The sequence below is a fragment of the Martes martes genome, assembly GCF_963455335.1.
Source record: "Martes martes genome assembly, chromosome: 14".
Taxonomy (NCBI): Eukaryota; Metazoa; Chordata; class Mammalia; order Carnivora; family Mustelidae; genus Martes; species Martes martes.
Window position 1 is genome coordinate 29,291,090 of NC_137902.1, and position 15,636 is coordinate 29,306,725.

The following is a 15,636-nucleotide window of genomic DNA, read 5'->3' on the forward strand; positions in this document are numbered from 1 at the left end:
GGAATCCAGTCTATTCTTGCTGCCCCATACTTCCCTCATTCCAAATCTACAGTGAATGAACATGCTTTCCTTTCAGAATCCAGTCTATTCTTGCTGCCCCATACTTCCCTCATTCCAAATCTACAGTGAATGAACATGCTTTTTCTTCAGACAGATGTTCCTCTGCTCACCTCATCCAATGGCTTTTCTGTCTAGGTTGCTGTCACCGTGGGCACTTTAAATAATCTGGATGGTAAATTTGCTTATTAAATACCTTTTACGTGCCAGGATCTATCCCTAGAATTTTTCCTGATTTGACTAGTACACAATAATACCCTGAATACTGTGGGTTTGAGGTTCTTCTTTTAACCAACTTCAAAGAAAGGGAAACCTAATATCTTATAGGTGGTAGGTGACAAAACTGAAACTGTACCAGGCTTTTCTAACCAAGTTCTGAGTACTCGAGAAAAGAGACAAAAGGGAGTGAAGGAACAAAAGTTCCCTCAACTAAGCAGTGTAGAATAGGGGATATTCAGGGGGGAATCCTACATATTGAAAAAGTACATCTGACATTTTATCTCAGTAAGTATTAAACTATATGTGTTGCCAGCAAAATTCATAAATTCTGATGTTTAAAATAGCTACTGGAAGCTAACAAAAAGAAAAGAGGAAACTATAATATATTTGATTAAAACATAAAAGAACACTTATTAGGGTGTATTTGTATCATGTGCCTAGTAATCATGTAACATAGTAACAAGTATGCTTGTCCTGCAGTGTATATTAGATTAGCATTGCATGAATTATTAATTTTAACATTACCATGTTTAGATATACCTACCTTCCATGTAGCAAGCTATTTAATCACAATTTTTCCAAAAAAAGTCAGAAATGCTAATAGTGAAGTACTAATAGAAAGAGGTTGGGGAGGTAAGTAATGGACATGGACATGCTCAGCCCTGTGTGTTGCACATACTAGATGTTTATTGGATTTGAGTCTAACATCTGTATCAGGAATGAAGTAAAAGGTCATGTCATTATTTTGTTTTATTCCGTAATATAAGTAACCACCAAAATTTTCAAAATCATGTACCCTTTGATATACTAATTCTACTTTTAGGATTCTATACTAACACATAATTTAATCAATCAGTACCCTATTGTTTATGAACTCATCTTTATGAGCTGAAAATGAAATTAAAAGAGAACAGAGTTGTTGAATGCCTACTATGTGCCCAACACTTTAGGTTTATCTGCTTTATTGTCAAGTAATCCTGAGAAGTAGATCTGTTACCTCTTTTAAGAATAAGAAAACAGGGGTGCCTGGGTGGCACAGTCGGTTGAGCGTCCAACTCTTGATTTCTGCTCAGGTCATGATCTCAGGATTGTGAGATAGAGCCCTGTGTCTGGCTCCATGCTCAGCAGAGTCTGCTGGAGATTCTCTCTCTTCCTCTCCCTCTGTCGCTGCCCCCCCCACCCCCGTCTCTGACTCTCTCTCAAATAAATACATTAAAAAAATAATAAGAAGAAGAAGAGAGCCACCTGGCTCAGTTGGTTAAGTGGCCAACTCTTGATTTCAGCTCAAGTTATGATCTCAGAGTTGTGTGATCAAACCCTAAGCTGGCTCCATGCTGGCCATGGAGCCTGTTTGAGATTCTCTCTCTGCCCCTCCCCATCCTGCTCACCTGCACTCACTCTCTCTTTAAAAATAAAAAAATAAAAAAGAATAAGAAAACTGAGGCCCACAGAGGCCAAGTATCTCGTCTAAAGTTGTATAGGTAGTAAATAACTGATCTGGAATTTGAACTCAGATATCTCTGGGTCCAAAATCTATGTTGTTTCCAGCATACCAATAATTTAAACATTGGATTCTGTGGAAATGTCTGAGGTGGTGAAAGAGGCTAAGGGGAAGGCTGAGTGGGTGGAACTCATGTCCCACACTCACTACAGCTAAAGCAATTTTAAAAAAAAACTTTTTTAGGGACTCCTGGGTGGCCCAGTCAGTTGGGCATCTGACTCAATTTCTGTTCAGGTCATGATTTCAGGGTTCTGAGATCGAGGTCTATATGGGGCCCCATACTCAGCTCGGAGTCTCCTTGAGATTCTCTCCCTCTCCCTCTGCCCCTCATGCTACTGCTTTCTCTCTTTCTCTCTCTCTCTCTCTCTCTCTCAACTAAATAAATAAATAAATGACATTTTAAAAAAGTTTTTTTAACGATTCTATTACATCATGTATCGATATGGGGATTTAACATTAAAAAGAATTTTCACATAGTTCTATCATACATACTGATAGATTGGGAACTTATTAAAAATGAAATAATCTATCATTATCTTTCCATCAGTTGGGGAGACCTGAGTGGACTGGAAAAGGCACTCAGGAGTCATAGGCATTTATTTTAATTCAGTTGATTTAATTCAGAATTTTATAAAGATGGGAGTGGGGAAGTTTGAGATAATAAAGGTCACCTACACCTCAGTCTCAGCTTAGTCTTCAGAGTAAAGATTCACAAAGAGGGCCTCACAAAGCTGGATGGACCTGTTTTGGTCAAAGGTTCACAACAATTTCAGCACAACTTCATGTTACACCTAAGCATCCTAACAAAACCCACACCATCATACCCAGTGAATGCAAAACTTGTTATTTTAAGAGAGTGCGTCTAGACTTAATCTATCTAATTTATTTATTTATTTGTTCATTCATTCATTCATTCATTCATCCATTTCTTTATTCTGAAGGTGGTCGGAGAAGGTTGACTACTAGGTGAGCTAGAGATGAAACCTTTGAGACCCACTCACTACACTACACTAAATCAGATTTTTGTGGTTGGGATTTGTTTCCTTATTGAAAGATGTGGAAACCCATAAAAAATGTTTGAATATTCTTTCTAAACCTCTCACATATCTTTATTAGTTTAAGGTGGGGGTAGGAGTGGTATGGTATGGGTGTTAAATTACTCTTCCTAGGGGGAAAAAAAGTAACATTTTCCCCATTACTTAATTTGTATTAGAGATTCCTGTCAGCTCCTACAGAGCAAACAATACAGTTTTATGTGACAAAGATTGAAAAAAATCACCATATATGCCACAAATGGAAGTAGAAATGAAGAAGATAAAAACTGTATTACTTGTTTGAAAAGCACCCAGGGTCAAAACTTTTTAGGATGTAAAAGCCCAAGTGAACTCTGGGCTGCTTCCTCAGACAACAGAGACCTCTGGCTAGAGAAGTGTATTTATAGTCTCCTGCTTGAGATTTTACCTGATTCTTACTTTATTTTTATTCCAGTTGCTACATTGATGGCCGGGTGGTCAAGGTGATGGACTTCCTGAAAACTCGCCTGTTAGACACACTCTCTGACCAGATTAGGAAAATTCAGAAAGTGAGTAAATGTCCCCTGGGAAGGAGTGAGTTTGGGGGTAAGGCAATGAAAAGGTCTCAGGGTCCCAGCTGGACGTCAGCACTGTGGGAACCAGGGTAGAAAAATAGTATAGTCCAGAGCTCCCTTTCACAGCTGATGATTGTTGTTTATTGTTTTTCAAATTGAGAACTGTTTGAATGTGCCATTTCTGGGTTTAAAAGCTTTTACTATTTTAATAACAACTATTTTGTAAGAGTTTGCTTCTAAATTATGAGTTTCTTAAGGGAAGGATATATTTACTTTATTTTCTTTTTGCAAGGGTTTATATGGGGCTAGTTTATGGAGGGAATGTTTATATTTATTCAGTGAAATTCTGGTCTGGGGCATCAGCCATGTTTACACTATTCTAAATTGTGTTAAATATCTGAGCCATATATATGCTATTCCTAGATGTTTTAGAATCAGTCGAGTATCATCTTACTTTTGTAGAGATGGGGGAGAATCTATATTATATTAAGCAGTTGCATGTATGTCCCATTAGCAAGACATCTTCGGTCAACAATTCTCAAACTTGAGTACAATTAAATCACCAGAGATTGCTCATAAAGTCTGCAGTCTCACTCCTGATGTTCTGAGTTAGTATGTCTGGAGTGGTGGATCCCAGACATCTCTATTTTTTTTTTTTTTCAGACATCTCTATTTTTAATAGTAATCTGTCAAGTGATTCTACCCAATGCAGATCACATTTTGAAATACACTGGCTTAGTTCATTCTGAATTGTGAAGATCTTATGTCTGTAATTTCCATTTGCCTCTACAAAATTATATCACATCTTTTATTGCCCAGTCAGGTCAGTTTTCCAGGGAACGGGGACTTTTTGCACACTCACCTATCTCTTGAGCAGATTAAACAAATCTTTGCAGAAAAATAGGAACGGTTAGATGACCCCCATTAATATGGGATGAATGAGTAAATGAATGAACAAATGAATAAATGCATCATGTATCAAATTAGCTGTGAAAGAAAATCATATTTGGAGTATAATCATAAAAAAGCACTCTTAACTGATAAAGTGGTGCATTTTTTGGTATCCAAACCAGTGTTCTGCTCAGATTACAAAATCTTTTTGAGTCCCTGTGTTCTCAAAGTGTGTAGCAGCTGGGACCTCAGGACTTCTGGACTTCTGCATCCCAGTGTGATCCCTCTGGGAATCAGGTGCATTGCCTAGCATCTATCTGTCACTGCCTCCTACCATGTAAAGCCTAGGCAAACTAAATAATTTGAAATATCTCTGCCAGTCTCCATTTGACATTCATTTAGTTTTTAATATTTAAATATTTAATATTTACTGAGCACTTAACAAGTACTAGGCAAAGTACCAGGTGCTAGGGATACATGCTGGGGATACGGAATATGATATAGTCTCTGCCTTCAAGAAACTCACAGTTTTAAAGTTTAACAGTTGCTTTAAATAGGTTGAAAAATATTACTTAAGGCAGTTGAATATCATTCTATTGAACACTGTAAATTTCTAAGCACTTTGTACTAATCTGAGAGTAGGTATCATTCTCTAATCTCTATAAGGAGGGAAGAAATTTCTTTCATTCGTTTATTCTTCCATCCAACAGATATTTATTGAGCACGTACCAAGTTCCAGGCAATATGCTCGGTCTTTGTGTTACAGTAGTGTATGAGATAGACAAATCCCTGTATTTTTGGCTTTTCTGACCTGCTTAAAGGGATATCATTGGAAGTAAAATGATTCTTGGTATCATGGCATTGAGAGTGAAGTTTCTAACTGTGCTCATGTAATTATTTAAGAAGAACACATAACTCTAGGTCAGAACTAAGACAAAGGTGTTGGGAGTTAGGTTCTTCCCTTTCTCTGCACTGCCTGTCTTCCTCCAAGGCTGGATATTTCTTAATCACCACAGAATGTTCGAAGACTGAAATAAGTGGCTAAGCTTATGTTCTCATTTGTCCAGGCAGGGCCAAAGAACCTTAAAGAAAATGGCTCAAACCCTGTGCCCAATTGAGATTCAGATTCAGACCTTTTAAAGTCTAACGGACTTGGATGGGAGGGCCACATACAGCTGCAGGGAGAAACAGTGGCGCCCTTAAGAAAAATGACCTTTATGAAGAAGGCATCTGGCTGGGGATGACTATAATTAGTAGTAAGACCTGATCTCACCTTTGGCTGTTGCAGACAGAACATGCCCGAGGTCCTCTCAGACCTAGGTTCCTGTTCTGGTTATGACTTGCTGTGCAACAAATTACCCCCAAACTTAGTGACATTAAACAACTATCTACTGTGCCCTTTGATTCTATGGGTCAGGAATCCCCACAGTGCCCTGTGGGGATGGTTCATCTATGCTCCATGATGTCTGGAGCTTCAGCTGGAAGACTTGAAGCCTGGGGTCACTCAAAGGCTAGCAGCTGGAATCACAAGACTTGTTCACTCACAGGTCTGGCAGTTGATGCCAGCTGTCAGCTAGCACCTTTGTTGGGCTGATAACTGGAATAGCAACTTCTGAACTTTCTATGTAACCAGGGTTTCCTTCCAAGGTTCAAAGGTCAGATGCCCAGAAGTGAGAGTCAGGTGGAAGTCATACCACCTTTTCTAACCTACCCTCAAAAGTCATAGGGCTTTACTTCAGTCATATTCCATTCATTGAGACAGTCAGCAAGACCAATGGAGATTCAAGGAGAGAGGAAATAAATTCCTTTTGGTGGGAGAGTAGCAAGATTCTGGAAGAGCATTTAGTACTAGAATGATTTTTGCAGTCATCTTTGGAAAATCTGTCTGCCACAGTTTCATCCTCCCTGTATCATTTAGGAGCCCTTCATTTCCCTGTCTAATTTTCTTTTCCCAGCTCTCTTTCACAAAGCTTTTGCCAGATATTGCCTTAAATGTGTATCTACTGGAGGTGTTGCTGGATCACAGATTCCCTGAGATTTGATTTATGGTGTAGACTTTCCATTGGCTGTACAGCCTGGACCCAGTTGCTAGGACCTCCAGGATGAGAATGTCTCTCACCACAGCCCAGGAGGTGCTAAGCACTGGTCTGCTCTGGGGAGATGGAAACTGGGAGACCAGAGAAGGGTCACCATATTTTGCCAGTTAAAAAGTTGCTTTGGCTGTTCCTGAGGTCCTGTGTGGGTGGGTGGAGGGTCTGGAAATCAGAGTCCAAGGTGCACACTGGGACACACTGGCCAAGTTTCTTTCCTAGAGCTTCCAAAACCAATTTAGAGAAGGGCCAAGTAAGATTTTAATATGTATATACCTAGAACCCTCATTTAAAAGCTAAAAGTAGAATCTTTGTTTCTACTCTATTTTGAGAAGCTCACAGAAAGTCTAATGATTCCCCTTAAGCCTACAGTGATGGAAAAAGGGCAGATTTTCTACCAAAATCAATTCATGAAGGAATGGTTAGATAAATCAGTGATGAGACTGTGTTTGAATAAGAGATAGAATACGGAATTTGAAGTTGGATGGCTTGGGTTGGAGCTCAGGCTTAGCTGTGTAACCTTGGGTTATTCACTTAACCTCTCTAATTTTGTTTCTTCATCTGTAAAATGAGGGTGCTAAGAATACTATGATCTTTCCCTTTTAGGGAGATTAGGAAAGTCACATGAGGCCCTGTTTTGTTAATTGCTATTGGATGCTAGTTCTTAGTGCTAATATTATTGTTAATTCAGTTTAGTGGGTTTTTTAAAAATTTTTTTTCTTTTCTTTTTATTTTTATTCCAGTAAAAAATATGGAACACTTCACAAGTTTTTGTGTCATCCTTTTGCAGGGCCCATGCTAATCTTTGTATCATTCCAATTCTAGGGTATGTGCTGCTGAAGTGAGCACTATTATAGTTATTTTTAATAATAATTTGTATGACTGGAGAAGCTTCTGGCTACCTTTATCCTCAACTTGTTCTTTGCTTTTTTTTCTCTTTCCTCTTTCTTTGAACCTTGGGGAATATGGTAGGTGATATTTTTGGCATCTGAAAGGCAGTGACTCAATTGCTAAAAACAGCTGTGGTTTTCAAATTTGGACTGCCACTTACAGAAGAATTCTGAGTTTTCTGAGCCGTGGGCAAATTCTGGTATATGAAAATCTACATTATGTATTTGAAAGCCAAAAACAGACAATGTTTGGACAAGCCACTCTTTTGGATGATCTACACATTTTCTCCCTTCCATTAGCATAGGGATAATCATCTGTACTTTGGGAGATGAATCAGGGGAGAGTTAAGAATCTCACAATGTAAGCAAGAGTCAGATGGGAAAGTAAGAGATGTTTAGGATACAGTGCAGATGGTATAGTGTGGATACCTGGTCTGACTCCAAAACAATGACATAAGAACCAAGAAGAACCATTCTGGCTTAAGTCACTTGGACTCTATGATTTGTGTCTGCATCTCCTAGAGGAATCAGAGGAGGAAATAACACTTTTTGATATTATTTTCAGCAATTCAATAAGCACAGGAAGGAGTTGGTGAAATCCCAGTCATAAGGGAAGTAGTTCCAAAAGTACTGTCCATATGATTGCATTTTGAATACTAAATAAACCAATCGGCTTCCCTAATACTTGAAAAACTCCTTCCTTCCTTCCTTCTTTCTTCCTTTCTTTGCTTCACTTATCAACTGTTTATAACATTCTTAGTTTTTTTCCAGACCCCTGAGGATAAAATGGTGAGCAAGATTTGCATGGTGGTTTTCCTCCTAGACCTTGCGGTCTAGTGGAAAAACACTTAATGAAGCAAGCAATGATAATAAGGTGTGATGACTCTTGTAACAGGGATATCTAGGGTGCTCCGTGAATGCTCACATCCATTCCATGCAAGCCCATGGTGGAAAATATCTACCTCAGTGTGTGAAAGAAGGGAAAACCAGAAATCTTTCCAGAGGAAGTGACATTTAGGTTAATACCTGAAGGACAGACACCTTCTAATTTATTCAGTTCTGAGCACGTAAACAGAGGACTAGCAGTGTTAAATATATATGGTAGAGAGAATGATTTGTCTGGTTCATGTTATAACCATGATTGTTCTTTTGTTAATGTCATTGCTTATGGTTGATTATAATATTTATTAAGATGAACTCTTTTGAAGCCTATTTTTCCAGTATACATTAGTTACAGGATCAAGGAAGTATGAAGCAGAAGAATATTTAATCTTTTTGAAGAAATTAGTAGATTAAAAAAGAAGCTTTTCTGGTTTACCCACTTATTTGAGCCTCTTAGGACATGAAAGGGGAAGGGAATAAAAATAGCAGTGATTCTTGAATAACTAAATAACTAAAACAGAATAACTAAAAGCACAACTAAAGGGAAAATGAAGAAAATGATAATGTTAACCTTCTCTTAATGAAGAAATAAGAAAAAGAAAATGGCATTACTAGGCTGGGAACAGCAGTACCACCAGAAAAATCAGTTTTTGATTCTTCCATTCACTGAGCAATGTTAAGGGCTCATTTCAGTGTGCCAGTGCCTATTTACCATAATGCCTATCATTTGGCAGGTACTTAATAAATGTTAGCTGATGGGAAATAAGCAGAATGGAGAAAGTAAATGAGCAGAGTAAAATGGCAGAAGTATAAGAAAAGTAAAGTAGTGTCTTCTTCTCATTCACATTTGGATCTGCTATCTCAGCTGTTCTCATGCAGGAGAAACTAATCTGCGGCTAACTGTGTAGCATAGTGTTGAATAGATAGAAGTATATCTGATCACATGAACCCAGTTCTAGGGCCCTTCCTGGGACACCAGCAGAGGCCTGGGAGAGTAGGAAGCTGGAAGTTTGAGCTTCCCGAACTTCCCAGTAAATTAGTTTCTTTGACACCACTTGGCTGTGTATCTGCAAATGAGCAGTATGACCCAAGGGATCTTTGACTCTTCTCTTTCATATAGAAGACATTAATAATAAATACGGGCATCTAGCTGGAAAGGCATGTTCACCACCAAAGCGCTCCAAAGTTTTAGTTGTTGTCATCTTATGAACTGTATCTCCTTAATTCTTTTTTTTTTTTTTAAAGATTTTATTTATTTATTTGACAGACAGAGATCACAAGTAGGCAGAGAGAGGCAGGCAGATAGAGAGGGGGAAGCAGGCTCCCTGCTGAGCAGAGAGCCCTATGCGGGGCTCCATCCCAGGACCATGGGATCATGACCTGAGCTGAAGGCAGAGGCTTTAACCCACTGAGCCACCCAGGCACCCCTGTACCTCCTTAATTCTTAAACAGAAATAATTATAAAATGTACCATAAACTTATTAACAGCTCGTAGGGGGAACAGATAGGAAATAGGGTAAACAGCTGGCAAGTTTCTTTTGATATTATGAAAAACATTCTGATTTCAAAGCTATTAAAATGTGGAAAATGCATCATTAATTTGCAGAAATATAGTAACCATATTTATCTTTTAGGTTACAGTGCCATTTATTGACTGCGTCATGTATTACTAGCTCATTGAAGAAACTAGTCATTTATTCAAGGCCACTAGTAGTAAAATCAGAATTCAAGGCCAGGGCCACCTAAGTCTAGAGCTCACACTCTTACCCAATACACTCTTCTGCATCTGCCATACATGTTAGCCATTTATTTTACAGCCCATGTAATATTTATATTCCTAAAGGATTAGGAAGGCTTTTAAAGAATACTGAATGTTCTTGGTGAAAGAAGATCAATTTGACCCCATGATCAGTTCATATAATCTGGAGTGGGTGTCCTAGAAGTAAAAATTAAATGAAGCTATATATTATGTCTAATATATTACCCCAATATTAGTGGAAGAGGACAGGGCTTTTCAGGGAGTGATTTGCATTCATTCACTGGGCTTCATTCTTACGTCTCATACACACAGGATTTTGGTCAATGCAGTGAGGTCCCGTTATGTGCAAGGCAGTGACAATGTGGGGGTATGTGCTGCCCATGGACACTTGGAGGAATGGCCCTGGGAACAAATTGTGGCTTAGGGCAAAAAAACCTCTTCAGGAGGAAGAGGCTACTTGTGGTGACCTTCCAATTTTCCAATGGAAGTGGGAGGATTATAGGGTTTGTCCTGAGTGAGAGGAAATTACTTCTGAGTTTGACTATGACTTGTCAGTGGGGAGACTGTCCAGTAAGCCTGGGGGTTGATTCCTCAGGGAAAAGAACTGGGAAGAGAAGAAGAGTCATTCTTATGCAAGCAGCTGCTGTCCAGTCTCTCCCTCTGCTAGCACTTATCCTTGAACATAGTCTTTACTTTTGGACTCTGTGAAATCTACCTTATTTTTAGGCATATGCTAATACTTTCCTTGCCTTCCCTGGAACTTTATCTTTTTTGTGTATGCTCTTATTTTAATTTTACATTTTGTTGCAATTACATACAGTTGCTTTTCTGTGGTTGGAGATAACAACAACAGAATGCAATTTTAAATCCTAAAAATGCCATAGAAACAGAAGCCACAAATTAAAAATTGATCTGATACCAAAAGAAAATGGGTAAATGTGGCACTCCGGAACAGGGAGATGATAAAAATAAATTATATAGAAAAAAAATTAATGAAACTGACAGGAAGTACATCAGACAGAATAAATAAATCAGGAAGAATGTGATGAGATATTGGAATAGCTGAGCTCAGAATAGCCCAGTTGTCTAACCTAAGAAGGACATACTAAATATGGAGGCAGGTTAGTCACTCAGAAGCTTCTGGTTCTCCTCAAACGAGAAAATTCAAATAGAAAGCAGACAGAACCCTGAACTGGAATTGTGATGGTTTGGCGTTTGCTTTTAAGGTTTTGAGGTTTTTAGTTATCTTCACTGAAACTTGGCCTTTTCATCAGTAAAATATTATCTCTCCCACTTATTAACAAATAATTTATTTCATTATCATATTATTTAACAGGTATTTAATAAGCAAAGTAATTGTCAAGCAACATGCCAGGTACTTAGCTATTTCTATAAGGTATCTATAAAGGAAAAAAAAATGTGGCTTTCTCAAGCTGTTTATATTATAGTAGGGAAGACAGATAGACAAACAGAAAATTACAATTCAGTTTAATAAGGTCAAGGTCAGAGATAGTTTTGAAGAACTTTGGAGTCCAGAAGAGAAATGAGTTAATTTTCTAAAGGTTTGAGGAAAGTTTCATAGAGGAGGTAGCATTTGAAATAAGCCAGAAAAAAAAAAATCAGGTAATATGGATGAGATGTGGGTAGGGGAGGAGGCAATCAGTAAAAACCTAAAAGAAGGTCATGTAGTTGGAAAATGGTAAGTCCACTCTGTGTAGTGAACCATAGGTCTTGTTGGAAGGGAGGGAAGAGGAGGAAGCTAAGCAGTCGTTGTGAAGGGTCTATGATACCAAGTTAAATGAAGCAGCTGGCATGTATCCTGAGGGCTGGTGGTTCTCATCATCATTCTGTGATGTCTAACATACTCCCAGGGACAAATCAGTAAAACAGACTAGGGGTTGTGTGTACTTACTGGCTCCTTAGCTTTTTTTCCCAGTTAGGGAAACATTTCATAATTTCAGTGAATGAAAAGAATGTTATTGTGACATCTTAGAATCCATTCTTTTTATTTTTATTTTATTTTTTTAAAGATTTTCTTTATTTATTCATGAGAGACAGAGAGAGAGGGAGGCAGAGGCAGAGGGAGAAGCAGGCTCCCTATGGAGCAGGGAGGCTAATACGGGACTCCATCTCAGGACCCTGGGATCTTGAACTGAGCCAAAGGCAGACACTTAACTGATTGAGCCACCCAGGCACCCCTATCCTTTTTATTTTTAAGTAAACCATTCCTTAGAGAGCTGTGTTCAATATTAACATGGCATATATCCCAACTAACAACACAGACTTCTGTGAGCACATGACTGAGTGCTTCTGCCGATAATGGAGAGCCAGTGAAAGTTCTGAAGCTGGGGAGGGACCTTACAAGTTAACAAATGGCAGCATGGGGGGTGAACTTGTGGATGAAGAGGTTAGAGGTGGCAGACCAAGGGAGAAATGATAAGATCCAGGACTTAGCAAGGGACAGTGAGGAAGGAGGGGTCAAAATGGAATGATCCCTTCCTCTTCTAATATAGTAGGTATGTTAAAGTCGAAAATATGCAAGAGGAATGGACAGAAAAAAACATTATTGAACTCTCACTTGGACCTCTAGTCAATACAATAAGAAACAAAGAGGCAGGGGTACCACCGAGAAGAGGGCTGTGCATAGGTGAGGTTTAAGAAGCTTCCTGAAGCTATTTGCCTTCTAACCAGTGATTAGGGGACCAGTTCTGGTTATTCAGAGAGCTACTGCTCTTCCCGAGGTCCTGGGGAAGGTTGATTTCCAAGTAGATGAGATGCTGGAATTAATGGGCTCCAGGTTCTTTTGGAGGTTGGGCCTCCTGCCAGGGCTGATTAGCCCAGCTGGCCTGTCCACTATTCCTGTTTTATTGCTTCCTTTCTCATTAAGGAAGGTGTTGGGTTTGGATAACCATAAACAACATGTCTACTGTTACAGGGCTACCATCTCTTGCACAGCCAGTGGCTAAAAACAGGCTCTTGGGTGTCTTTGTTAAAGACTTAGGTCACAATTTTGGAGAAACAGGAAAAGGAAGCCCAGGTCTGAAAATGTGCCACATAAATGGTTATTTTCCTATGTTTTCTCTTTTACCTTTCCAAAAAAAAAAAAAAAAAAAATTGAAAGTGGCAGGGAAAATATAACTTCAAAGAAAAAAAAAATATATATATATACACATATATATATCAGTGTTGTTTTTCCTCATTCTTCTCTCTCACCCCTGCTCTCTCAACACAGCCACATGGAACAGTTCTGATGTCCTCAACCCCTCAGATGGGAGGGAAGGGAGTTGGAGGCTTCCCTTCACATCAGTCTGCCCCCAGCCGGCCCAAGGAGTTGGAGCAGCCACTGGCCACTTGCTGAGCTATTCTGTGGGTGCCTCACAGTTCCCTTGTCCACTTGAGCCCAAGGGCAGAAGTCTTATAGGACAACAGAACCCTTGAAAGGGAGCCCGCCACGGAGCCCCTCTCTACCCTCATTCCAGTAATCCTAACACTTGTACTTCTTCCCTGTCCCCAGGCAACGTGTTCCTTAAAATGACCTTCTTTAGCACATCATTTCTCACCAGAAACTGTACCCTTGTTCTTTCCAGTCCTCCAATTTTCTCTCTTCCAGCACAGGGAGAATCATATTTACTCAGAAAACCACAGTGTTGAACTATAGCCCTCGCTTTCTTAGAGTTTCACTTTCTAAGGGAATTTTGCAGCTGGTTCCAAGCACTTTTCTGGATTTTTTTTCTCTCCTCTTCTGCCCATGTTGATTTCTTCACCAGTCCTAACCAGCCCCCAGCCTCAGTACCTCCGCTACCTTTCACCATGATGGTCGTCTCTGCTCATCGTAGACACACAATTCATCAAACCTCTCACTATGTCCCCAACAGCAAATGCTCAGAAAATCCTTGTTGATTTTGTACCAACTAGTCCCAGAGCCTTTAGTATTAATACTTTCTAGGAATCTCTCCCCTGCAGAACATCTCATAAAAGCTGGTTTAAGTTGTACATAAAAATCCTACCTCACTGTGTGTTTTGTACACATGGCTTCTCTAGCAAAGGACGGGAATTACTCCTGTGCTAAGAGTCAGTAAATGAACTACTCGGTAAATGAACTACTCTAAATGCTAATTATGTTAATGTGAATTATCCATGTGCCTTTTAAATTTTAAGTAGACCTTTCCCTGCTAGTTAGCACATCTGGGTTATTACCTACCTCCACAAACATGTCCAAAAAACAAGCAGCCAACTCTAATGTTAGATTGATCCAAACCCAACTCTTTTTTTTTTTTTTTTTTAATTTGACAGAGATCACAAGTAGGCAGAGAGACAGGAAGAGAAAGGGGGAAGCAGGCTACCTGCTGAGCAGAGAGCCCCCCAGAACCCTGGGATCATTACCTGAGCTAAAGGCAGAGGCTTTAACCCACTGAGCCACCCAGGCGCCCTGAACCCAACTCTTGTGCTTTAGACAAGGCGAGTGGTCTAGGTTAACATTCAGTTGACTTTAAGAATTTACCAATAAGCCAGATACCTTTCCAAGTACTTTATAAAAATTCGGTCATTTAAATATCATTACATGCACAGAGATGGATATTATTACTATTCTCATTTTATAACTAAGGAAAGTAAAGCTCAGAGAAGTCACACAGTGAGTAAACCATAGAATCAGGATTCAGACACAGGCAATCTGAGTGCAAAGTCCATGTCCCAAATCACTCCTCAGTGCTATCTCACCAATAACAGCAGTTTATAAATTGTTTACTTATGAATCCCCCTGCAAGTCAGAAGAACATTCAGATGAACTGCTATTCATACAGTGTCTCTGTCCCTGCAGAATCTTATGTACACGGTATTTTACAAATCCAACCATTTCCCAGAATCAAGTCCTCATTTAAAAGAGCTAGACTGGGTGCCTAGGTGGCTCAGTTGTTAAGCGTCTGCCTTTGGCCCAGGTCATAATCCCAGGGTGCTGGAATCAAGCCCTGGGTTGGGCTTCCTGCTCAGCAGGAAGACTGCTTTTATTGTATTGTATTGTATTGTATTGTATTGTATTGTATTGTATTTTATATTTTCATCATGATAAATGTAGTCTTTTTTTTTTTTTAAGATTTTATTTATTTGACAGAGAGAAATTACAAGTAGGCAGAGAGGCAAGCAGAGAGAGAGAGAGGAGAAAGCAGGCTCCCTGCCGAGCAGAGAGCCCAATGTGGGACTCCATCCCAGGACCCTGAGATCATGACCCGGGCTGAAGGCAGAGGCCTAACCCACTGAGCCACCCAGGTGCCCCGATAAGTGTAGTCTTTAATCCCATCCCCTATTTCCCCCAACCCCCCCTCACCTCCTCTCTGGTAACCATTGGTTTGTTCTCTATAGTTAAGAGTCTGTTTCTTAGTTTGTCTCTCTCTCTTTTGTTCCCCTTTCCTCATTTGTTTTGTTTCTTCAATGCCACATATTCCATATTCCCTTACTCACTGTACTCCAGATGGTCTTCTCTTGGTTCTACAAACAACAGTCCTGCTTCCATATCTTGTCCTTTTCCTGAGCTCCTCCTACAGATCCATCAAGGGGCCGGTTCCATCTTCAGTCAGGTCTAGGCTCAGATACCACCTTTCAGGGGGGTGACCTGAGCACTATCTAAAGTATCCACTCCTGCCCCTCCTGCCAAGTCACTTTCTCTCACATTATTCTGTTTCATTTTCTTCCTAGCTCTTTTTATTTCTAAATTTCTTCATTTACTATTTATTGTTAGTCTTTTCCACTGGACTAATAGTAAG

At 39.5% G+C, this 15,636-nt stretch overlaps 1 protein-coding gene across 3 annotated transcripts in view; it reads left to right on the forward strand.

Annotated features, from left to right (window-relative positions):
- HPSE2 (heparanase 2 (inactive)) overlaps positions 1-15,636 on the forward strand; it is a gene marked incomplete at both ends in the record, with an annotated part of 697,942 nt that overhangs the window by 532,167 nt on the left and 150,139 nt on the right. For all 3 annotated transcript variants that reach the window (XM_080823263.1, XM_080823264.1, XM_080823265.1), the window contains one exon: positions 3,266-3,359. In XM_080823263.1, coding sequence (XP_080679389.1) covers positions 3,266-3,359 — 94 coding nt within the window. The remainder of the gene's footprint in view (positions 1-3,265; positions 3,360-15,636) is intronic.